The sequence below is a fragment of the Physeter macrocephalus genome, chromosome 5, assembly GCF_002837175.3.
Source record: "Physeter macrocephalus isolate SW-GA chromosome 5, ASM283717v5, whole genome shotgun sequence".
NCBI lineage: Eukaryota > Metazoa > Chordata > Mammalia > Artiodactyla > Physeteridae > Physeter > Physeter macrocephalus.
The window spans coordinates 62,610,046-62,636,315 of record NC_041218.1 but is presented as its reverse complement, the minus strand read 5'-3'; the positions used below and the strand labels follow the sequence as shown (position 1 = coordinate 62,636,315).

The following is a 26,270-nucleotide window of genomic DNA, read 5'->3' as shown; positions in this document are numbered from 1 at the left end:
TGGCCTCTCCCTTTGCGGAGCGCAGGCTCCGGACGCGCAGGCTCAGCGGCCATGGCTCACGGGCCCAGCCGCTCCGCGGCACGTGGGATCCTCCCGGACCGGGGCGCGAACCCGCATCCCCTGCATCGGCAGGCGGACTCCCAACCACTGCGCCACCAGGGAAGCCCCATAAGAAATTTTTTAATCTAAAATTTGCAAGTTATTTTTTTTTGTCACTCTCTGCCCCAACTTTTAATTTTGAAAATTTCAAATTTACAAAAAAGAACAACATTGAGCATCTGGATGGAATAATTGTTAATGTTTTGCCTTTTTTGCTTTATCTCTCTGTCTATATACACACACATTCAATTTTTGGTTTAATCATTTTAGAGTATACTGCAGATATTATAACACTTTACTCCTAAATATGTAAGCATTTGTCTGCTAAGAATAAGGGCATTCTTCTACCTAACACCAATACTATTATTATACCTAAGAATCCATAATACCCTCTAATATCCAGTTCATATTAAAATTTCCCAGGTGTTCCAAGAATATATTTATAGCTGTTGTTTTGGTTTTGAGCCAGATTTCATTCAAGGGTCATACATTTGGTTGTGATTTTTCTCGGTACTTTTCGAGACTTCTTGATATATGCCTATCATTCATGAGTAGGGATTTATATTCTAGTCACCCTCAGGCCATTTTTATCGCTGAATAATAGCTTTAGTCTTTGTTTGTTGTCAGCTTATAGGAACACTCAAGACTAGGCTTTTCATTTGAAGAGTCGTTATAGTTATTCAGCATATTCCTTTCGTATGTTTAATAAGGGTCTACTATACATCAGACATCATTTTTACAGGTGCTTGGAGGTGAAATGGAACAGGAAAGGTAAGGGAGTTTCAAGCTAGTGGGAAGAGAGGAGGGGGCAGTTAAAACTTCCTTATTAAGCCAAGTTGGTACCATATACGTGAGAATGCTAACTTTGTATTATGGCAGTAGTAGCCTGACTTTCACCTTAAATTAGGTAGGAAATGCCATGTTTTACTTGAACAACATAGCTGCTTTCGTGTATTTTGTTAAATAGTTAAATATTTTGAAAATATTTCTTTTCTAAATTAGCCAAATATGTTGTATTTTCAGAAGCAGAGAAGTTCCACTGCTTCTACCAGTCATTCAGGTTGTCTAGTGTGAGCAGCTAAAATCTGTCTGAAGAGTAGAATTGACATTTCAGGCTTATATAAAGAATTCTGCAACATAAGCTTCAAAGGTCCCCCTTTTTTGGTGAAAATAGAATTTACTACTAAAATCCAGCCAGCAGTTGGGAGTGGAGGGAGACTGGTCAAGGAGAGGAGGAATATGAGTGAAGGTCGGGCAAAGAGGAGGCCCCCTCCCTGCAGGGGGCATCAGAGGCCTACAGCCAGCAAGTCAAATGACAGTGTGATTTCTGCGTGATGGCAGAATATGGGGGCTTTAAGCTAAATGTGGCTTCAGGAGGGTGGGAAGTATACAGGTGAATCATTAACCAGTAAGTTACCTGTAAGCTTTAGGCCAAAGAGCCATGATGATGATGTGGTGGTGGAGTATAGATTTGGAAGCTGTTGCTTGCTGAAATCATCGAATGCTTTAGGCTCATTTATCCTGCAGGTACGTAAGCCCAGAAGGGTCAGCAGAAGACCCCTTCCAAACACTGCCTCCTAGTGACAGAGATCATCACTGACAGTGTCTCAGAGCAAGGAGAGGTGACCAGGAGGTGGCTTTGTAGTTATTGGAAGCGGCCAAAGCCCATTTTTGGACAGTTCCGTGCTTATAGACAAAAGGTTCACAAATTTATAGAGTGAGCATGGTTGTGAAGCATGCTCTTTACAGGTCATACACATATAAACCTAGAGAATTACTTTTTGAAATTTAAAAACATGTTTTAAATGTTCAAATGTACCCAGCATTTCAACTTGATTTTGTTTATGTGAACCTCCTCTCTATTATCAGCCAAAAATATGAGTAAGTACAAAGAAAGAGGAACACACCAAGAAGTTTTCACCCTCACAGTTTGCCAGTGGTGAGGGAGAGTCATGGAGTTTGGGCCTAACTTAATTGAACCCTCTCTACATGCAGTGGGAATGATGGTCTCTTTGCTGTTCCACTGGGGGATGTGGATGAATAAAGCTCCAGCATCATTTTGTCCATCACTGAGAAGTAGCTTTAATGCCTCTGCAGTGGTGGAAGGACGGGATGCTATAGTCCTCCCCGGGACCAGCAGCTCTGTGTTGGACCATTTGTCTCCACCATTATGATGGAATCATTTATTTGTCAGGGAATAGTGCCAAATGTGTTTGTCCTTTCGCTTTCTATTTTCATAGGAAGTCTGTGAGGCTGAACTGGAAGAAGCTCAGCTGATACTATATTCCCAAACCAAAATCTCACAGTTGAGGAAGACACATTTTTAGTGTCCATGACACCTGGCAATCTATTTGCTTAACATATTTATGTAAATACACGTGTATTACATACACAGTATGTATATAATATACATTTCCATCCCTCCACGCAATACAGAGGTACATTGCGTCTGTATTCTCGTTATCAGAATGCAACTAAGATTTTCACGGGCTTAGCTTTATGTTATAAAGAATTTGTATGATTCTGAGTTCAAACAGGCTATATATTTATAATGCCATGATTCTTTTAAATCACTAATGTGCATGAAATTATAAAGCGCAAAAATACTGAAGCAACTTTGCAATAACAAAAAATTAGTGAATGCACAAGGATTCTAACATTTTTGTTTTGCTATTGTTTCCTTAAGCTGCAACTCCATTTTGAATTTGAATACCAGACCAAAGTAGATGGTGAGATAATCCTTCATCTTTATGACAAAGGAGGAATTGAGCAAACAGTTTGTATGTTGGATGGGGTATTTGCATTTATTTTACTGGATACTGCCAATAAGAAAGTATTCTTGGGCAGAGATACCTATGGAGTCAGACCTTTGTTTAAAGCTGTGACAGAAGATGGATTTTTGGCCGTGTGTTCAGAAGCTAAAGGTAATGATAGAATTTTACTGTAGATTTTCATTATTGTCCTGATCCTGTGTTTTCTTTTAAATAATATTTATAAATCTAATCCAATGCATATTTACAAACGGGGCAACCCAGATGTTTTACAAGTGACTATGTGAGTCATGGACTTTCTGAGCTTTTCTTTATAAAGCCAAGGAGTTGGACTCTCCTTTTAGCACTTAAATTCTGTAAACCTTAGAGGATAAATCTGTAGTAAAGTCATTTAATTTTTGTTGTGCTGATAGGCTCTGCGTCTGCTTTGATCCCGTATGTATTTTCAAGTTTTCCTATGTCACATTGTAATGGTAGGGTTGGCTGGCCGTGCAGTTATTGCACTGTGGTACTGTGCCATGGCTATCACACAGACTCATTTTAATTTAGCATTTTTTAAACAGCTTTATTGGTGTATAATTTACATGCCATACAATTCTTCCATTTAAAGTGTACAATTCAGTAGTTTTTAGTATGTTCATAGATATCTGCAACCAATGCTTCAGTCAATTTTAGAAATGTTTTATCACCTCAAAAATAAACCCCGTAGGGAAATCCCTGATGGTCCAGTGGTTAGGACTCTGCGCTTTCACTGATGAGGGCCCCGGTTCGATTCCTGGTCAGGGGAACTGAGATCCCACAAGTCTCGCAATGCGGCCAAAAAAATAAAAATAAACCTTGTACTCTTGAGCTGTCACTCGCCATCACTCCATATCTGTCAGCCATTAAACTTCCTGTCCCCAACTACCTCCTCTACCCCCTTTCCCCCCCAGTCCCAGCCAACCGCCAATCTGCTTTCAGTCTATATGGATTTCCCTATTCTGGACATTCCATATGAACGGAGTCATATATGTGGTCTTTTGTTACTGGCTTCTATCACTTGGCATAATGTTTCCGAGGTCTGTCTATGTTGTAACATGTATCAGTATTTACTTTTTATGGCCAAAAGATACTCCATTACGTGGATATACCCCGTTCCGTTTATCCACTGTTAATCCTTTTGTCAGTTGATGGACAATTGGCTCTTATGACTAATGCTTCTCTACATATTTGTGTACAAGTTTTTGTGTTTTCATTTCTCTTCGGTGTATAACTAGGAGTGGACTTGCTGGATCACGTGGTTTACTCTGTGTTTACAAATAGCATCAAAAAAAAAAATAAAATACTTGAGAATAAATCTAACAAAAGCAGTGCAAAACTGTATGCTGAAAACTATAAAACATTGTTGAAAGAAATGAAAGAAGATCTAAATAAATTGAAAAGCATACAATGATCATGGATCGAAGACTTAACATTGTTAAGTTGGCACAGACTCCCCCAATGGATCTACAGATTCAGCATGACCTCTGTCAGAATCCCAGCTGACTTCGTAAAAATTGACAAGCTGACTCTGAAATTCATAGGGAATGGCAAAGGACTCACAATCTTGAGAAACAATAAAGTAGGAGGATTCTCACTTCTTGACTTCAAAACGTAGTACAAAATAACGGTAATCAGGACAGTATGGTACTGGAAGGACAGACATATAGAACAGTGGAATAGAACTAAGAGTCCAGAAGTGAATCCATACATCTGCAGTCAACAGATTTTCATCAAGGGTTCCAAGACCATTCAATGGGCAAAGAATAGTCTTTTCAACAAATGGTGCTGGGACAACTGGACATACACATGCAAAAAAATGAAGTTAAACCTTTACCTCACACCATACATAAAACTTACAGTGGGTCAAACTCCTAAATGTAAACACTAAAACTATAAATCTCTTAGAAGAAAATATATGGCTAAATCTTCATGACCTTGGATTTTGCAAAGATTTCTTAGATATGACCCCGAAAGCACGAGCAACAAAAAAATAAATTGGATTTCATCAGAACTAAACGTTCTTGTACTTCAAAGGACACCATCAAGAAAGTGAAAAGACAACCCACAGAATGGAATAAAATACTTGTAAATCATATTTAGCATTTTTTGACAATAAAGTTGAGGAAGGCTCATCTTTTATCTCCTAGCTAGATAGAATGACATCCTAAAATCTGGTCTACCTGCCTGTCTGCCTTTTTGCCTCATTCCTTAAATCCTTTCTCTCTTACTGTGATCGTATGGCAAAGAAGTATATACGTTATTTACCTAAAGTGCTGTTAGGGAAGCCCAGCAAAGAGAACACAAAGGAAAAGCAGACTCCATACTTCCACTGTGTCTCCGAAACCTTGATATGGCATTACGGTCTCACATCCGATTTACCCTCTGAAATTTCTTGACTTGTGATTTTTTTACATCCTTAACACTGCCCTTTTCTAAACAACATGATCTCATCTAGAATACTGTACTGCCACCGTTTTCCTTTCTCAGTGCTTTTAGAATAGCCTGTCAAAAACTCATTTGGTCATGGTGCGCCCTGCTTAAAATCTTGTAACTGCTTCTCATCCCCTACAGGAGCTGTGTGGCTAGCTTGAGGTCTGCTAGCTGGTGATAGGATCTAGGGCTCGTCTGCTGTTTGAATTCCACACTACACAGTAGATTCCTGGGTCAACAAACTCAAATTATAAATCATAATAAGTATTCTGTGTAGATAGGCTGTTACTGTTTATAATAAACCACTGATTTTTTTTTTTTAATCACAGATCATGGTGATGTCAAGTTGGTTACTTCCTGTGAGAGCTTATTGAGGAAATTTAAATTATAATGTTTAATTCACACATAGTATATAATAGCTACATAAGGGATAGATGTCTGACTTCTTAATAGCTGAGTTTAAAGTACATAATGGTGGATCATTTTGCTTGTTAAAGGACTGGGAACCATAGCTATTTTCTTAAGATACCTCAGTGATGACAGGTGACTACCAGGATATCATAAAATTAAGTTTCAAGTCCTTCTCTTTGCTTAATAAATGTATCTTTTCTTGTATTTGTTTGCTTTAGTGAAGAAAATAGATTTTTTAAAATCAGAAATTCCAGCTAGGGAGAAGAAATTGAACACTGAAGATTTTCCTAGTGCCTTGAATTACTAGAAACCAGTGTAATTTTGCTGTGCATCTCTGTACCACTATTACCTTTCTAGTAAGTAGATGGTAGGGTTTTGAGTGATTATATTTTTCCAGTTTTGCTTATGTAATGGACACGTATTTGTATTAAAGAGGGAAGATGAATAGGAATTTAGAGGATATTAACTAATCATGAAAGTTACTGTGAAGTATTACCCTCATTTGAATAAATTTATCTTTTTGAATATGTAGGTCTCATTAACTTGAAGCACTCCATGACTCCTTTTTTAAAAGTGGAGCCTTTTCTCCCAGGACACTATGAAGTTTTGGATTTAAAGCCAAATGGCAAAGTAGCATCGGTGGAAATGGTTAAATATCATCACTGTAGAGATGAGCCTCTGCATGCCCTGTATGACAGTGTGGAGAAACTCTTCCCAGGTAAGAAAGCAGAAGTCCACCCACCTGTTCCCCACCTCTCTCCCCAAAAGGAAAACTGTACTCTCACATCACTGGAATGATGTAAGTTCGAAAATCTGTTTCCTTTTTTTTTTTATGCGGTACGCGGGCCTCTCACTGTTGTGGCCTCTCCCGTTGCGGAGCCCAGGCTCCGGACGTGCAGGCTCAGCGGCCACGGCTCACGGGCCCAGCCGCTCCGCGGCATGTGGGATCTTCCCGGACTGGGGCACGAACCCGTGTCCCCTGCATCTGCAGACGGACTCTCAACCACTGCGACACCAGGGAAGCCCTCTGTTTCCTTTTTAATTTGGAGGTGACACATTGCAATTTGGTCAGCTTCACTGTTGAGCAAATGCCATCATGATAGAGGTAGATGATTGTTTACCCATTTCAGTAAATAATTCAGCCCAGGCTCTTCTGCAGCTATATCATTTTCTTTATGTATTAATAGGTTTTGAGATAGAAACTGTGAAGAACAACCTCCGAATCCTTTTTGACAGTGCCATTAAGAAACGTTTGATGACAGACAGAAGGATTGGCTGCCTTTTATCAGGTGAAGTCAGTTTAAAAACCTAATTGTATTTAGTGCATATTTAAGTTAAATGATTTATAGCTATCCTGGAGGTTTTGACTATAAAATACTTACTATATGATTTAATCTTTCCTCCATTATAGGATGAAAAAGTTTTCTGTAAGTTGCTTTCAATATTCATAATAATGTAGCAACTTAAAGTGGTACTATAATTATATTGGCACGAGTGAGCTAGTAAACATTCTTTAGAATGTTCCCTGTCCTCCTACTCCACCATCTTGATTCGAGTCCTAGAATGTGTGTAGTGGTTTTTAACCAATTCAAATACTGTTACCATTATCACAGGTTAAATGTTAGATTTTTCTTATTCAAGTTGATTTTCAATTTATAAAACTTAGGGATTTTAAATGCTAAAACTCTAATCTTAGTGCTTAATAGGAATGTAAATCATATCTGTCCCTCTCTTATGTAAGGCCCATAACTACTACACTTCCTGCCTTGCTCATAGGTGGCTTGGATTCCAGTTTGGTTGCTGCCATCCTGTTGAAGCAGCTAAAAGAGGCCCAAGTACAGTATCCTCTCCAGACATTTGCGATTGGCATGGAAGACAGTCCCGATTTACTAGCTGCTAGAAAGGTAAGACACTGTCTTTGCCTGTTATGTAGTTAAGACAGACTTGTTAGTAATTGATGGTTCTATACTTTGCTGCTGCATTGACTTAGGTAACTGTTTTGAATTAAATATATTAAAATGGAATGAAACGCCTGTTGAATATCAACTATGTTGTACACTACATTCTGGGCACTTTTATCTATCAGGGCCCATGCAGTCCGCACAAAGACCCTACGATAATTCCGCCCTTTTGAGAGTTAGGGCATGGTATGGTGGTTCAGGCTGCAGGCTTTAGAGCCTGACTGCTGGTTTCAAATCCTAGTTCTACCACACAATTCCTCACTTACGCAATGGAAGTAATAGTATCTACTACGGGATCGTTTTGAGGTGAAAATTACATAATACTTCATGTAAGTGTGTAGGATAGAACCTAGCGTGTAGTGAGTACTTAGAGAATGTTAGCTATTCTTTTTACTTTTCTTTTTTTTTTTTTTTATAAAGTACTGTGTTTAGGGCTGTGGGCAGAGGGGACCTTGTACACATCCAGTGTGCGGGAGACCTCATTCCCACTTTGGAGAAACTTGCATAGAATGGATGAGAAGGAGCAAGCAAGTGGTCCCAAAGCAAGCTGACCAATGCTAAATGGATCCACAATAGCCAGAGAAAACAGAATGAGGGGAGGGGCCATTTAATTAAGAAATAACATCCTGGATGTAAAATTAGGCATTGCGGGAGGGCCAAAAGGAGGTAAAATCTGTGTGAGGGGGAGTGGGGGGCATGCTTGTTAGGGTGAAGTCTTGGAGTGGGAAGAGTGGATGGGAGCTCTACCTCTCGGTGGTCAGTGGAGGGCAGACACTGGGGGAGGCAGGGGAGCCTGACTAGGTGGGGCTCGTATGCAGTGGCCTAGAGAATCATTTCCCCTATTGTGGTGGCCTACGGAATCATTTCCACTTAGTTTGTCTTGTTTGTTTAACACCCTTGTTAATTCATAATGTGTTGTGAACTACAGTCCTTCATTTTCAAGAGTAGTCCTTTTCTTTAAAACACAAGCCTGTGGGTATTTCTTTGTATAATCAGGTGGCAAATCATATTGGGAGTGAACACCATGAAGTCCTCTTTAACTCTGAGGAAGGCATTCAGGTCCTGGATGAAGTCATATTTTCCTTGGAAACTTATGATATTACAACAGTCCGTGCTTCAGTAGGTAAGGTATTGTATGATCCCAAAAAGATTTTTAATACTGAAAAGATGTAAGGATTAAACAATCCTGTTTCAAGCAGTTGTTTAAAAAACCGTACTCAACAATGAACACAGGTAAAATTCCTGTGTCAGCAATTGTTGAAGACAAGGCCATTTAAGAACTCCTGAAATCTCTTTTGGAGAGGAACAATAAATACATAGTTAAACTTCCACATTTATGGTATCACTATTTTATTTCTCCAAAAAGTAGATACATATTTTTTGTACCACCTTTCCCCAGTTTCTCTGTATAAAAGTTTCTTGGGCTGTATAGGGAAATAGGTCTACATTGTAACTAATTTCTGTAAGGAATGCTCGTTTTAGATATATTTTGGTAAATATTCCGTCATACGACTTATCAATCAATAACATATTGTGCAGCAAGAAATACTAGTTTTACCCTGTGGATACACACTGAGATTAGAAGTATACTCCCAATCAGACTGATCTAATTTTGCCGAGCCTCTAATATGTTACTGGCTTAGATATGGCTCTCTTAAAGAATGCAGAATCTGACAGGACTCCATTGAAAAGTTGAGGGTCTGCATCCTCATGCTATAAACTTTGCACTAATAGTACAGAGGTGCTGTCTCTCCCAAGGAAGCAAAAATTCGTTCTTGAAGGGCAAAAAAATCTTAGGTATTACAGTGGTTTCTGGCCTTCCAAAGGGCAACGGTACATCAACAGAAATATGGTATTTCTGGTACTGATATTTCACTGGTGAAGGAGATTAGGGAAAAAGATCTAAAAGGTATCCCTAGGGAGGTGATAATGAAAAAACAGTTAAGAACAGATACTGGTTTACAGGGATGTGGAGCAGGAACCAACCAGCATCTTTTTTTTTTTTTTTTTTTTGCGGTACGCGGGCCTCTCACTGTTGTGGCCTCTCCCGTTGCGGAGCACAGGCTCCGGACGCGCAGGCTCAGCGGCCATGGCTCACGGGCCCAGCCGCTCCGCGGCATGTGGGATCTTCCCGGACCGGGGCACGAACCCGCGTCCCCCGCATAGGCAGGCGGACTCTCAACCACTGCGCCACCAGGGAAGCCCCAGCATCTTTTAATGATGCAATATTCTTAACTGTATTTGAAATATGCTGAATGGGGAATAAGTATCAGAAAAAAAGCCCCGAATAAAAATTAAGCTACCAACGCCCTAACTTAACTTTTTTATAGTGATACTGGTGTGAAAGTTACCACATTTAAGATATTTGAGTCATTGTTCAGCAAAATTTTTTAGCATTTTTAACATTGTTTAGCAAAATTTTCAGATAGACATTCTTGGTCTGAAAGCAGTAACATTTTAAAACCTATATATAAAATTGTGGAAGGGTTTTGGGGTATTTCATCACAACAGAACAACTTTTGGATTAAGTACATAAAAAGATAGGTACCATATAAAGATATTGTAGATATAAGGTCATTCTTTTGCAAACTACTTTATATTAACAGAGAGTCTAGTCTAATAGCAAAGCTTGCAGTCATTTCCAGAAATCAAATAAAAGGCATTTTTGGTAGAGGGTTATGTGGACATTAACAATAATTTCTGTCTCTTTTTAAGGTATGTACTTAATTTCAAAGTACATTCGGAAGAACACGGATAGCGTAGTGATCTTCTCTGGAGAAGGTTCAGATGAACTTACACAGGGTTACATATATTTTCACAAGGTAAGCATTCTCAAATGGAGGGATATTGATCCTAGGGGAAGAAAAGTATGAATTATTATTTACCTATTTTCTTATCTTTTTTGGTATAACAGTAACACTTTGAATATCTTGTGAGGCATATCAGGAAATCTGATAGTGTCTGTATTTTTGGGGGGAGGAAGAAGTCTTAATAGTGTCAGATAATATCTTTTTTTAAACTAGTTAAGCCTAAGAATCATGTTTCTGCTTTTAGTCCCCTATGGTCTTATGGCTGTTGTACAGCATGTCATTTTATTTGTTCTAGCACTAGCAGTCTTGGTGTGAGGGAAGGTACGTTTTATCAAGCATTTACTCCCTTCCCTAAGCTCTGTTTGGCTTTTTGTCTTACCCACCTTTAGAATTGGAGTTACATGTACGAGTAAGATATAAAAACTGTTTCATGTGCCAGAAGCAAAGCTTGTGGGTGTATTTGTAACTTCAGCTCTGTTTGCAAAATAGGCTCCTTCCCCTGAGAAGGCCGAGGAGGAGAGTGAGCGGCTTCTGAAGGAACTGTATTTGTTTGATGTTCTCCGAGCAGATCGGACTACTGCTGCCCATGGGTAAACATGGTATTTTAGGAAGCGATTGTAAAAATAACCTCAAAAAACAAAAGGCTCAGTGGTCGATTTCTTTCTTTCCAGTTAGTGTATGTTGCAAAGTATGCCTTCTATAGAGAAAATGAAGCTTGTCTGTTAGTGCAAAGGGATTAGGCTGAATCAGAGTGCTGTTGTCATGGTGAGAGGACATGGACAGGCGGTTTGAGATGGAGTTCCCATCTTGAAAGCACAACATCTTGCCCACTTCTGGACAACTGAGATGGAAGGCACTTGAAGCTTTTTTTTTTTAGTTTTTTTTAAGAGAAATAAAGATTATATACCTTCATGTTGCGAGCACTGAGCGCCTGCCATGCCAGTTTGATGCTGTGGGGACCGTGTGTGGGGAGAGGGAAGCGAAGATGCAAGAGATTTGATTAGCTTATAAAACAGGTTTCTTTGGTATCATTTCTGGTTGGCTAAACTTTTCACTTTTTAAAGCTGGTCATGTTGGAGAATTGAAGACTCTTACTGTACGTGATAAACAACCAATATCAACTCTTAGTTGCTTCTACCAAATCACATTTAGATTAGAAAATAATATGAGGCTGGGGAATGAACTGAATTCAAACATTTTTACTACTAACTGATGAATAACTTACATTCAGTATAAACCAGTGTTCCACAGTGTTTCATCAAAGGCCACATCATCTGTTTCTTGAATCCTGGGGACTCTGGTTAGGACAAGCAGATAGGGTAATAACCGCAGATTAGCATTACAGTTTTTTAACAGGACGAGAGATGGTCTCACCTAGAAAAAACCGTAGTCAGAAAAGTCCAGGCAAAGTACGTTCTTAATGATCAGGTCACTCATTCTTTTTCTGATTTTTGAGATATTTAATAGTTTACAGAAGGGAAAGTAAAAGTAATTATTCTCCAGTAGTTTATTTCACTCCCTAGATGATGTAATATGTACTCTGAATGAAGGTTTTTGTATTCATGCATTAGCGTAGGGCAGTTACTTAGGATTATAAAAATGACTTTATAATCTTAACATTACTTAGAGGCTAAGTGAATTCCTAGGAAACTAAGTCTGAATCTAAACAGACAGGCACTAAATATCCATTTTGATTTACATTTTCTTCTTTTACTTTTTAAGCCTTGAACTGAGAGTCCCCTTCCTGGATCATCGATTTTCTTCCTATTACATGTCTCTGCCACCAGATATGAGAATCCCCAAGGTGGGTGAATCAAGATAAAAACTGTCAAAAAACCATTGATAATGGTTATATTTAGAACTTTCACTGACACTCCTTTTGTTTTCATGTCAGAACGGGATAGAAAAACATCTTCTGAGAGAGACATTTGAGGACTCCAATCTAATACCTAAAGAGATTCTCTGGCGACCAAAAGAAGCCTTCAGTGATGGAATAACCTCAGTTAAGAATTCCTGGTTTAGGATTTTACAGGAATACATTGACCATCAGGTATCATGTCTTTAAAAGTATTTTCTGGAATAGGATAATTTGGATGCAGAGTAGTAATCACTGTTCATTTTGTATTTAATTTAAAAGTCTGTGTCTGCAGGAGAGATGCCCTATAAACAATACTTCTTTTAAAGAATTCTGTAAGAATAAAGTGGCATCTAGAATAGAGAGAGGAGACTTACCAGTCATCACTGACTTTTTAAAAAAAATTTATTTTATTTATTTTTGGCTGCATTGGGTCTTCGTGGCTGCGCGTGGGCTTTCTCTCTAGTTGCGGCGAGCGGGGGCTATTCTTCGTTGTGGTGCGCGGGCTTCTCATTGCGGTGGCTTCACTTGTTGCAGAGCATGGGCTCTAGGCGTGCGGGCTTCAGCTGTATCACACAGGTTTAGTAGTTGTGGTACGTGGGCTCTAGAGTGTGGGCTCAGTAGTAGTGGTGCACTGGCTTAGTTGCTCCGCGGCATGTGGGATCTTCCCGGATGAGGGCTCGAACCCATGTCCCCTGCATTGGCAGGCGGATTCTTAACCACTGTGCTACCAGGGAAGCCCCCTGACTTTCATCTTACACATTTTTGGGCACCTGTTGTGTGCCAAACGTTATTAGGCACAAATGAATCAAACACTTAGAGCCACTACTTAGAAGAAGTATGCATGTGAATGTTCCTTAAAGGTCACTGAAGCCATGTATATTAGGGTATTTTAGCATTTTCTAAGTGACCCAAAGAGTCTCTCTCACAAGATATAGACATGCCTTTTCTTTTTTGTTTGTTTTTTGTTTTTGTGAAGCCAGATTAAATACAAGTATTTCCGTCTTCGTGGCTGCGCGTGGGCTTTCTCTCTAGTTGCGGCGAGCGGGGGCTATTCTTCGTTGTGGTGCGCGGGCTTCTCATTGCGGTGGCTTCACTTGTTGCAGAGCATGGGCTCTAGGCGTGCGGGCTTCAGCTGTATCACACAGGTTTAGTAGTTGTGGTACGTGGGCTCTAGAGTGTGGGCTCAGTAGTAGTGGTGCACTGGCTTAGTTGCTCCGCGGCATGTGGGATCTTCCCGGATGAGGGCTCGAACCCATGTCCCCTGCATTGGCAGGCGGATTCTTAACCACTGTGCTACCAGGGAAGCCCCCTGACTTTCATCTTACACATTTTTGGGCACCTGTTGTGTGCCAAACGTTATTAGGCACAAATGAATCAAACACTTAGAGCCACTACTTAGAAGAAGTATGCATGTGAATGTTCCTTAAAGGTCACTGAAGCCATGTATATTAGGGTATTTTAGCATTTTCTAAGTGACCCAAAGAGTCTCTCTCACAAGATATAGACATGCCTTTTCTTTTTTGTTTGTTTTTTGTTTTTGTGAAGCCAGATTAAATACAAGTATTTCCATGCCGGTTAGAAAACCATTTCGCTTCTATCTTGTTATTCTTGCAGGTTGATGATGCGGTGATGGCAAGCGCAGCCCAAAAATTTGCTGTCAATACTCCCAAAACGAAAGAAGGCTATTACTACCGTCAGATCTTTGAACGCCACTACCCGGGCCGCGCTGACTGGCTGCCTCATTACTGGATGCCCAGGTGGACTAGCGCCACTGACCCTTCCGCCCGCACTCTGACCCATTACAAGGCCACTGCCAAAGCTTAGGTATTCCCTGAGCCGTGGAGTGAAAGTAAACATTTCTTCTCATTGTGAAGGGTAGGGGGCTTGGGGGCAGGAAGGGTCAATGGCCCAGGCTTGCTTGGGCGTGAAAAAATAAAAGTCTTAAATCTGAAACATTGCTATAGTCATTTATATTCATACAGCCCCCTCATCAGAGGTAGCTAGAAACTGAACAGCTTTCACTGTATCACAATAAGAGAGTGAGCTAGGAAAGGGGAAACAGTCTGATGTTTGGGAAGCCTCACACGCCCTCTCCTGGCAGAGCTACTGTAGACGACTTTCGGTCTCATGCCGGCGGGGCCTCCTTCCAGGCCTGGCCTCATCTGTGTGTGGTCCTCCTCTGACTTCCTCCCTTAGTTCTTTCTGCATTCCTAACAGCTGGCTAGTTACACTCTGGAGAGGTAAGTCCTCTGTAAGACTTTGACAGCTCTATTTTGTAAGATATGTTGACTGAAAACCGCACAGCCTAAAAGTTGAGAATTAAGTCATCAGAAAATCTGCCGAATAAAACTTACTTAAGCCCAGAAGACAGCCTCTCAGGTTGTTCTGAGGGACTGGTCCGCAGAAGTAAGGGAGGAGCCAGGATATATAGGAGTTTTTGCAACAAAGACCAGGTAGTCCGGAACATCAAAAGATTACTGTTAAAACCAAACATCTCAAGTTAATGAATTTAGTGCATTTCTCTGTATAGGAAGAGGCAAGAGTCTGGGCTCATTGAAATCATTCCTTTGATATGCATCTTAACTGTCTAGGGCCAGTAATGTATCCTGTTCTTTCCTATCCTGAATCCCTTCAGGGTGCACAGTGGCAGGTGGCTGATGGCTTGATGGCTGCAATATCCTTTGCTTACTGATACGGCAGACAACATTTTTCATCCACGGATAGTAATTTATATTTTTTTCTGTTGAGCCAATGTCTCTTCTGGAACTATCGTTGTAAATCACGAGTCAGCAAACTTTTTCACGGCTAGACAGTAAATATTTTCGGCTTTGCAGACCTCTTGGAACTGTTCAGCTCTGCCATTGTGGTGCAAAAGCAGCCACAGACTGTATGGAAACTAATGGGCAAGGCCATATGCAAACATATGGGCATGGCTGTGTTGTATTAAAACTTTATAAAAACAGGCAGTGGGCTGGATTTGGCCCATTGGCCATACTTTGCCAAGCCCCGTTCTAGAGCCAGGCATTTCTGATAAAAGGAAAAAGCATTCCAAAACTAGTTGGAAGAAGAGAAAATATAACAAGGAAACATTCAATGAACAGGTAGATTTTCATTTGATTGCTCATTGGTTATTTAAGGACAGGATTTTGAAATATATTTTAAAGATGAATTTAGTTATTACAAATTTTTGAAGAGGAAACTGCTGAGGCACAGGTAAATAAAAGAATGCTTCATGGGAAGACTGAGTAGGCCAGGAATTTAGCTGGTAAGTTGGAGACTGTTTAAGCCTACCTGTTGGCCTTCACTTATTTATAAAAAGTCTAAACATTCTCTGACATAAATCTTACCAATGTTATCTTAGGTCAGTCTCCCAAAGCAACAGAAATAAAAGCAAAAGTAAACAAATGGGACCTAATCAAATGCAATGGCTTAAGGACGAAAATAAAGACCTGACACCATAAAACTCCTAAAAGAGAATGTAGGCAAAACATACTCTGACATAAATCGTACCAATGTTTTCTTACATCAGTCTCCCAAAGCAACAGAAATAAAAGCAAAAGTAAACAAATGGGACCTAATCAAATGCACAAACTTTTGTACAGCAAAGGAAACCATAAAACAGACAACCTACGGAATGGGAGAAAATATTCGCAAATGATGTGATGGACAAGGGTTTAATTTCCAAAATAAGCATCTCATACAACTCAGCAACAACAAAAATACCCAACTGAATAATGGGCAGAAGACCTAAATAGACATTTCTCCAAACAAGACATAGAGATGGCCAACAGACACATGGAAAGGTGCCCAACGTCGTCGCTAGTTATTAGAGAAATGCAAATAAAAACTACAATAAGGTACCACCTCACACTGGTCAGAATGGTCATCATTAAAAAGTCTACAAATTCTGGAGAGGGTGTGGAGTGACGGGAACCCCCCTCCTACACTGTTGGTGGGAATGTAAATTGGTGCAGCCACTATGGAGAGCAGTATGGAGGGTCCTTGAAAAACTAAAAATAGAACTACCATATGACCCAGCAATCCACTCCTGGGCATATACCCAGACAAAACTCTAATTTGAAAAGGTACATGCACACCAATGTTCAAAGCAGCACTATTCACAATAGCCAAGACATGAAAACAACCTAAATGTCCATGAATGGATAAAGAAGATGTGGTACTTATATACAATGGAATATTAGTCATAAAAAAGAATGAAATAATGCCATTTCCAGCAACATGGATGGACCTGGAGATTATCATACTAAATGAAGTCAGAAAGAAATACCACATGACATCACTTACACGTGGAATCTAAAATATGACACCAATGAACTTATCTACGAAACAGAAACAGACTCACAGACATAGAGAACAGACTTGTGGTTTCCAAGGGGGAGGGAGGTGGGAGGTAGGGGAGGGATGAACTGGGAGTTTGGGGTTAGCAGATGCTAGCTATTTATATAGAATGGATAAACAAGGGGGCTATCTTCAATAGCCTGTGATAAACCAGAATGAAAAAGAATATGAAGAATAATGTATTATTATATATATGTATAACTGAATCACTTTGCTGTAAGCAGAAATTAACACAATATTGTAAATACTTCAATAAAATAAATTTTTAAAAGTCTCTAGAAAGCCAAGGAAATGTCATTAATTAATATTGGGTGACTCTTAATGATAATGTATTTGTAAGTGCTTGAATTGCTTAAACCCGGCATGATTTGATGCCAGGCATATACAATCTTGGGGCAGCCTCACCCAGCCAAGCTAAGTGACACCAGAAATGCTTGGGAGACTTAGCTGATAGTGATTACCCAGGGTGCACTGTAAGATTAAGGTATGCCGTAAACTTCAAACTGCCAGTTTTTGAGGGTATGAGCTTGGGCTTCAGATTTTTAACTTTAGTGACTCTGTGATCTGGTGTAGTTTTAGACACCACCCAAAAGTTTGAAAGTAGAGATACTCAGTCCTGCAGGTCAACCATGACAGCAGCAACTCGCTAGATAACAAACTGCCTGTGAGACCTACATAATGTGCTAGGCACATGGAATAAGTGAGCCTTTTCTTCTGCAACTGAAGTAGTTGAAGAAACTGTAGCCACTGGGACATGTGCACATGACTTAGCAGCTACATACAGTCCAAGCCTGCTTTCCTGGACTTTTCTGATATTGATGACTCCGTGCTGAGGCGGCATGTGGTTTCTAATCCACACAGCACTGTTACCAACAGATAATCCAATCCCTTCAGCAGAAACTAAAAGATTCTAAGCTGATCTTGTCCTGCCTTTTCAACCTCATTCGCACACCTTAGTGGATGATGTGCCCTTTAAGAGTTGTCTGTTTTTCTTAATGAAATAGTGATATTTGCAGCAACATGGATGGACCTAGAGATTATCATACTGAGTGAAGTAAGTCAGACAGAGAAAGACAAACACTGTGTGATATCACATATGTGGAATCTTTAAAATAATACAAATGAATTTACTTATAAAACAGAAAGACTCACAGACATAGAAAACAGACAGGGTTACCAAAGGAAAAAGGGGAGGGGAAGGGATAAATTAGGTATTAACAGATACACACCATAACAGATATATAGAAGATAGATAAGGATTTACTGTATAGCACAGGGAACCATATTCAATATCTTGTAATAACCTATAATGGAAAAGAATCTGAAACAAAAATATATATATGAGAATGTACATATATATATAATTGAATCACTTTGCTGTACACCTGACACTAACAATATTGTAAATCAACCATGCTTCAATTTAAAAGATTTTTTTCACCTTAATACTGTAGAAAACTTACTTTATAGTTTTGATAGATATATTTCCATTAAAAAAATGAAATATTAGAAACACCTCAATCCTACCACTGTTTTCAATAATTTTAACATTGTCTTGCAGAGCTTTAGCTGTAAAAGCACAGTTGTACCTATGCAAGAATATGATCTTAGTTAAATAAGGCCTCAAAGCTTAAATCCTTTACAAGGAAAATAGAAAAAGGAACTAACCTTGGGCCTGCTGGTGTCAGACCATTGTATGAATACCTTGTTGAAGCCTCAGAGCCTGCTCCTTGATTCCTCCTGCCTTGGGGTTGCCTTAGTTTGGTCCTGAGTCTGAGATAACAGATTCTTGGAGTGGGTCCCCATGGGGGGGAAAAGCCGGCCACAGGGAGGCAGTTCCATATGGCTCTAAACCTGTGCAGTGGATAAATCACAACATCAAGCATGTACCTACCAACTGTTGTACTTTATTGCATTAGCTCATTTAGTGAGTTAACCCTCATTCTGAGGAAGTGTGGTAGATTTTATTTTCTAAAAGTGGCCACAGCAGTATTTCTGGTCTCACAGACTGCCAGAGACTTGCTGTGCCCTTGGAGAAGCAGTGTGTTTCCCCTCTTCTTGAGCCTGGGAAGAATTTTATGATTGCCTTGACTGGTAGAATCTACTAGAAAGTGACCTCTGAGGATAGGTCACAAAAGGCGAATCGGCCTCTGCTTTCTCTCTCTCCATGTGTGTCGTAAGGAAGCCTGGGCCACACGGAGAGGCCATGTGTAAGAGGGCTGACAGCCCCAGCCGTGGTCTCGGTCAATGTCAATCACCAGGGGTGGGGTGAGTGAACCCCCAGATGATTCCAGCTCCTAGTCTGAGCCTTCCAGCTGAGGCCCCCTTCATGGGGAGCAGCGATAAGCCATCCCTGCTGTGCTCCATCCAAATTCCTGACTCATCAATCCTTGAGCCTAATAAATGGTTGTTGGACACCATTACATTTTTTTTTTTTTTTTTTTTGTGGTACGCGGGCCTCTCACTGTTGTGGCCTCTCCCTTTGCGGAGCACAGGCTCCAGACGCGCAGGCTCAGCGGCCATGGCTCACGGGCCCAGCCGCTCCGCGGCATGTGGGATCTTCCCGGACCGGGGCGCGAACCCGGTTCCCCTGCATCGGCAGGTGGACGCGCAACCACTGCGCCACCAGGGAAGCCCCCACCATTACATTTTGAGATGGTTTCTTACACAGGCATAGTAGCTGGCACAGGTAAGCACTATTACGTCTATTTTACACAGGTTAAGTCACTTGCCCAAATCATTCAGCTAATTACTAAGTGGTGGAGACCCAAGTTAGCCAGACAGATTGGCTCTAGAGTCTTTGTGTTGTTCCTTCCTGACTATCCTCCCAATACCAGCGTGAAACTACAGCCCGGGTCTCTGCTGTGAATTAGGAACTGGGGGAAAGGGGCTTCTCTAGAGCTGAGTTGAGAGCAGAAGCAGGGAGAGATGGGTTACCTCCCAGGCGAGGCCAGTGACGCTAATCATTCTCTGTAAAGGGCTAGGTTAGATGATGAGAAAACAATCCCAAATTTTCAGTGCATTACCACAACAAAAGTTATTTCTTGCTCAAACTGTATGTTCATCTGGGTCTCTGGGGGGGTGCTCTGCTCATTGTTGAGGGGGTTATAGTCACTCTGGGACTCAGCTGATGGAGACACAATCTTGACACATACTTCCAAGACCAGCAAGGCAGGGGATGAAGACAGTGGTGACTCATGTACCGTGACTTAGAGCTTCCACCTGCAGAGATACATCACTTTTCCTCACATTTTATGGGCCAAAGCAAGTCACTTGACCACTCCTAACTTCAAGGTTGCATGTACCAGAAAGGGAAACGAGATATGTATTTGGAGAACAGTACTAATGACTCCCCAAATCCACCCTTCAGTCACCAAATAGTTCACTATCTTTCATACACACAAAATACAATCATCAAGAGTGATTTTCAAGAGTGACAACCCAAGAATTCCATCTTGTCATGGCCATATGCCCAGAGTTGAGGATTTCTGGGTGATGGGCTGATGTACAAGGTGGCTCCTCTTCATAAACTTATAAGAAAATTTACCTGCTCCCTACCTGTTCAATATACAATAGAAGAGGAATAAAATAACAACAACAAAACATATACTCCTCTTTGAGAAGGAAAGAACGGGAGGCATACAGCAAACCCTGGTGGGTAGCAATTCTGACACCCTGCTCACCAGTCATTTTGAGGGCCCTCCCCCAGAGGCTATAGCAGAAAACTGCCCCTCAAGGATCAACAGCAGCCAAGACATCACTGTGTGGCCGGGAGGAGGCAGGAGTGAGAGAGCCGGTGGAAGTGGGGAACGCTTTCAGGGGGGAAGGCTGATTTCCAGCAATAAAGTTAATTTAACTCATGCCGTCCTAATTTTAGTTACCCAGAACCAAAGGTCACCCTTCCTGAATGCTCAAGACTGCTCTCAAAGCTATAATCCTGTGAGGTGTATACTGTTGAGCTCATCCACATTCTATAGATGCGGAGTGTGGGGGAGAGGTGTTAGGTTACATGCCCCAGTTCACATAGCTAATAAGTAATCAGAGTGGGGTATTTGATCCCAGGTTCAAGAATTTTAGGGGCTTTGAACTTAACCCCTACTCTGTGTTACCTTTCAAAGGATTAGAGTATAGAAAATAATTAGGTGCATGGAAAAAATATAATTCTGAGATTTTTCTCTAATTCTCTATTTTAAATGGGATTATATACTCCATTTAATGGATAGTTCAGAAGTTATTTAACATACCTACTAATTTAAGCATAAGAGAATTTCTTTAAAAATTTTTTTTCAAAAAATTTGTTATGAACACAAAGAAGCACACATTACTTAGTACAATTTAGATTTTATGTGATCTAGAGTTTATGTGAATTCTTACCTGATCTCAGGCCCTAGCTAGCCAGTAAATGGATGCCAAAAATTAATTTATAATCCTCTTTGCAACTTGGAGAATTTTCAGTAATGCTAGGAAAAAAGCCATACTCAAATTATTAGTGTATTTTAGAAATTGGTTGTTGCAGTATAAAATATTTTATTTCTGAGGGCTAATATAATACATAAGACCACAAGGTGACAGCCAAGACACATGATTTTCTCTTCAGACATTTTATGATTTTTCTCAAATGTGGTAATGCAGACAAACTTTTATGCCAAATTGGAGAAATGACACATTCATTTCACGGAATAAATCCAAGCACAGAAGCTCCACAGTTTGCGATAGGTAATAAGCGAACAGTTTTAACTTGCTAACAGCATATGGTTCTTGTTCAGGCCAGTATGAGCTATATCTGTATTTTTTCCTGAACCTTCTATCTTCCTCCTCTTTGATCCGCCACCCTAAACGTACCGGTACAGAGTGTGTTCTAAAAAAGGTTAAGATCTCTCATACTCAAAGGTAAGAAGGAATGTGGACAACCCCAATCTGATTTTATTTGCCTTTTGAGCAATCAAATCTACACAAACCGTCATTTATATGATCACCCACTCTAGCGAGCCCTGCCTCATCTCAGTTTATTCTAATCCAGCTAAAAGACCTTTTACCCATAACACGAGCTAACCTGTACTGGTGACTCACTGTGAGCCTAACCCTGATCTAAAACCATGCTAGGTCTCTATAACAACCCTGAGAGGTACCCATTATTGTTGTCATCCCATTTTATGGAGGAAGAAATAGAACGTAGGAGCAGCCCAGACACTGAAACAGAAGATGGTCAATTGTGGCCAATGCAATAATCTGTTGATTATAATGGATGCCACAGAAAAGACCTCTATATTAACAAGGCAATTTTTATTTGGGGATAGATGAACCATAGAAAATTGGTGAGACCCCATGACAGTGACCATCATCTTTTATACATTATGGGGTTCTGCTCACCAGCAGAGGTTTTAGTGAAAATGTTAGAAGTTCTGGAGTAGGAGGTTTGAAAGTGGAGGGTTAGGGAAGAACCCTGGATTTGTGTTGGTCTGTTGTTACTGGAGTGAGAAGAAAACACAGTTGAAAAGAATGATTCATTATTGGGTACAGTGGCAGGGTTTCTGAGGCTATGCATCAATTGATCAGATCAAATTTCATGAACTACTGATCTGGGATTTTTGCTAAAACACATTGAACACAACATTATATAAATCCTATTACCTTATCCCCAGGCCAAGCCACATTCTGCTGCATTTGGCACGGGGTGGTCTGGGTTGTGTGGCTCTCAAATGACCACAAGGTGGGGCAAGATGATATTCAGCCGAATATGTTCCACAAGATTTGGGGGGGGGGATTTTCCTGTCAGTTTTAACAGCTGAATTGTGTGTGTGTGTGTGTGTGTGTGTGGGTGTGCACGGGGTGGTCTGGGTTGTGTGGCTCTCAAATGACCACAAGGTGGGGCAAGATGATATTCAGCCTAATATGTTCCACAAGATTTGGGGGGGGGGATTTTCCTGTCAGTTTTAACAGCTGAATTGTGTGTGTGTGTGTGTGTGTGTGTGTGTGTAGTCTAGCATTTTTGTGGTCACAGATTATAACCACAGCCCCCAGGTGATAACCTTGTAAACATCTTTGTCATATTGTGACATGTGATAAGTCATATACCATCACCCAACCAGAAATTACGCACTCAACAGCTGAAGCGGAAAGTTGCTAAGAGAGCAGAGCCTGGAAATTTTCATCGCAAGGAAATATTTGTTTTCTTTGTAACTATATAAGGTGATGGATGTTAACTTATTGGGGTAATCATTTCACAATATATGTCAAGTCATTGTGCTGTAAATATCAAATTTACACAATGTTGTATGTCAATTATATCACAATACAACTGAAGAAAAGAGCTGAGAGGGGCCAGGCAGGTGTAAATGGTGAAGCCAGACTGGGCAGGGCATGGATTGCTATGGCTGATGGCAAAGTAAGCCCAGGCCTGTGTATGGAGCGCAGCTGCTCCTTAGATCCTTCCCCTCGCCCCTGCCCCCAGTGCCATGGGGAACATTGGCATTCTCTTTGAAAGAGAATCCAGAAATTTAGATTTTTAATTATTAGTGTAAATATCTCTTGTTTTTGGCAGTTCCAGTCCAAGATGGGGACCTAAAAGTCTCCTGGACTCACCTCCCACAGACACACCGAATCTACAGCCACACAAGGAACAATTCCCTCTGAAAGAGATCCAGAAACTAGCAACTTCTATACTTTGGGTGAACAAGAAAATAAACCCACATTGAAATGGATAGGAAACGCTGAGACATCCTCTTGCCATGAACCCCATGCCCAGCACAGTGACATACAGTTGGGAGGGAACTCACAACTTCCAGCTCTTTCTGAGCAATGAAGGTTTTGAACCCAACATCTCGTGCCCCAACTTTTAAGACTTCTAGCTGAGGGACAGGCTCCAAAACACCTAGCTCTGAAAGCCAACGGGACTTGTGTCCATGAGGCACACAAGACTATAGCAAACAAAGAAGCAGTTCTTGGGGGCCCATTAGGACTCATCAAGGCTGTCCCCACCAGGGCTCAGCACAGAGAGCTAGCAGACATAACACTCACCTGCCAGTCTTTCCCTGAAAGCAGTATCTTTTAAGAAAGCTGCAGCCTGAAGATCAGGCTCCTAATATAGCACACATCTAGGGGTCTATAATGTGAGAGGCCATCTCATGTTCTCCCTCTGGTATCTCCTTGAAAAGAGCTTGTGAGTACTTCTGGTGCCCTGGCTTTTGCACCTGCCAGAGGATGCATTCCTTGATTGCCTGGCTTTGGTGGATGGTGGGTCTTGCATTTGTGGGTTCCATGGGACTGTAGCAAACAAAGAAATAGTTCTTAACCCAGCTATAACCCCAGGGCTCAATGCAAAGGCAGCACACAGACCTAGTCTTCCCCAGAAAGAGGTATATTTGCATACTTTAAAAGTTGCTGCCTGAAAGTCTGACTTCCAATCAGCCTGAATCTAGGTGCTGACTGAGATTCTCCCGTTTGGGACACTGACAGGTATTGGCATACCACCAGCTAGTGGGAGCCACTAAGAACAAAGAAGGTAGTCTTTGGACAATCACAAAGATTTGAGAGACAACCAAGAACTCAGGCTGGGCTGATTGATAAGGGTTATCTTCTACATGAGAACTCTCTGTCAAATCTAGGAGAGGTGGCTGTTTTATCTAATGCATAGAAACCAACACAGAGTCAAAGAATATGAAGAAACAGAGAAATGTGTTTCAAACAAAAGAACAAGATAAAACTCTAGAAACAGATCTTAATGAAACGGAGATAAGTAATTTACCTGATAAAGGGTTCAAAATAAAGATCATAAAGATGTTCACAAAGGCCAGGAGAACAATGCATGAACAAAGTGAGAATTTTCTATCTCAACAAAGAGAAAATATAAAAAGTAACAAACATAAATCTCCTAGCTGAGGAATACAATAACTGAACTGAAAAATTTCATAGAGGGGATCAAAAACTGACTAGATGAAGTGAAAGAAAATCAGTGAACTCAAAGACAGGGCAGTAGAATTCATTCAATCAGAGGAGCAAAAAGAAAAAAGGGTAAAAAAGAGTGAAGATAGCTTACGAGACTTATGGGACACCATCAAGCAGAATAATAATCACATTAAAGTGGTTCCAGACGATAGGAGCTAGAAAGGGGCAGGAAGCTTACTCAAAGAAATAGTGGCTGAAAACTTCCCTAACTGGCAGAAAGAAACAGACATCCAGATCCAGGAAGCCCAGAGAGTATCAAATAAGATGAAATAAAAAAGGCCAACACTGAGACACACTGTAGTTAAATTGTCAGTAGTTAAAGACAAAGAGGTGATGCCAGCAAGATGGAGAGCTAAGAGGTTCCAATGATTATCTCCCCCATGAAAGAACAATAAATAAACCAAAGAAAATAGTTCAGGGAAAGGTCTAGACTATAAAGAAGAAGCAGCAAAAATTGCAGAGCTCAAAAATCAAGGATGGCTGCATAAAAAAGTACAGGAAAACATATCACCCCAGTCAAGAGCAGCTTGGCACCAGGAGGCATCTTCTCAGGGGAATTTTATCCCATGGGGAAAAGGAGAGCAGGAGAACCCCAGCAAGTCTCATCATGATGGATGGTTTGCAGCCTTTGCTACAGATCTCCCATAGTCTACACCAGTGCTGATCCCAGCTGACAGAGCTGCCCCTACTGCATTTACTCCCCAAGGCTGGAGCTGTCCCTGAAATGAGATCTGCCTTTTGGGGCACCAGTTGCTGCTGTGCCCTACTCTCCAAGATTGGAATCCCACAGCACCTCACCATATATGGAACTAGAATGGCCACTGCTCTATCTCCTATTGCTGACCCCCAGGTCACAACTTTGTCCCATCACTACCAAAGCAGCCTCTGCTGTCCTGAGTCTCACCCTCTGGGTCCCAAGTCACACTTTGAGTGACATTATCAGGGCCATCCTATTTCTGCCTTGAGCCCAGCCCCTGGGGTCCCAGACTATGGCTCTATACCCTCATTTCTGGGAATGGGCTGCCACTGCTGTGAGCCCTACTCCCATCCCAGGTCACAGCCAACCAATATTGCCAATGGTGTTGCCACTACCCTGAGACCTGTACCCCATTCCAATTCAAAGCTCTGAACCCTCATTATTGGGACTTGGCTACTGCTGCCCTGAGCCCCACCAGGTCATGGTTCTCACTCATCATTGCTGACACCAGGCTGGCACTGCCCTGAGGCCTGCCCCTTTGCGTCCAAGCTTTGACTGTAATTGCTGTGGGCACTGCTGCTGCCCTGAACTCCACCCTTCAGGTCCCAGATCATGGCTCTGAATGTCATTGCCAGGGCTGTGCTGCCACTGCTCTGAACTCAGTGCCCTGGGTCCCAACATGTGACTTTAATAGACGACTACCAGGGTCATGCTGCTGCTGTCTTTTGACTACCACCTGGGGCCAGAGTTGAGGCTTTGACCCACCATCTTTAGCTGTGTTGCTACTGCACCCTATTTCCTCAGACCAAACCACCACTGCACCTTGTCACCCCCAGTCCATGCTGCTGCTGCATCCCCAACCCCCTCTCTCCTGGCCAGAGTCACTGCAGTCATAGGTCCTGGTTCCAT

At 41.2% G+C, this 26,270-nt stretch overlaps 1 protein-coding gene across 3 annotated transcripts in view; it reads left to right on the top strand.

The window, feature by feature from the left end:
* Positions 1-14,309, top strand: part of ASNS (asparagine synthetase (glutamine-hydrolyzing)) — a 19,535-nt gene extending 5,226 nt beyond the window's left edge. For 2 of the 3 annotated variants that reach the window (XM_007106912.2, XM_007106913.4), the window contains exons 4-13: positions 2,786-3,023; positions 6,265-6,450; positions 6,920-7,021; positions 7,509-7,636; positions 8,690-8,816; positions 10,409-10,515; positions 10,993-11,093; positions 12,226-12,307; positions 12,398-12,553; positions 13,976-14,309. In XM_007106912.2, the coding sequence (XP_007106974.1) occupies positions 2,786-3,023; positions 6,265-6,450; positions 6,920-7,021; positions 7,509-7,636; positions 8,690-8,816; positions 10,409-10,515; positions 10,993-11,093; positions 12,226-12,307; positions 12,398-12,553; positions 13,976-14,185 (1,437 nt within the window). In that variant the 3' untranslated portion in view covers positions 14,186-14,309. The remainder of the gene's footprint in view (positions 1-2,785; positions 3,024-6,264; positions 6,451-6,919; positions 7,022-7,508; positions 7,637-8,689; positions 8,817-10,408; positions 10,516-10,992; positions 11,094-12,225; positions 12,308-12,397; positions 12,554-13,975) is intronic. The other variant, XM_007106914.4, reaches the window with a different exon arrangement.
* The last annotated feature ends 11,961 nt before the right edge of the window (positions 14,310-26,270 follow it).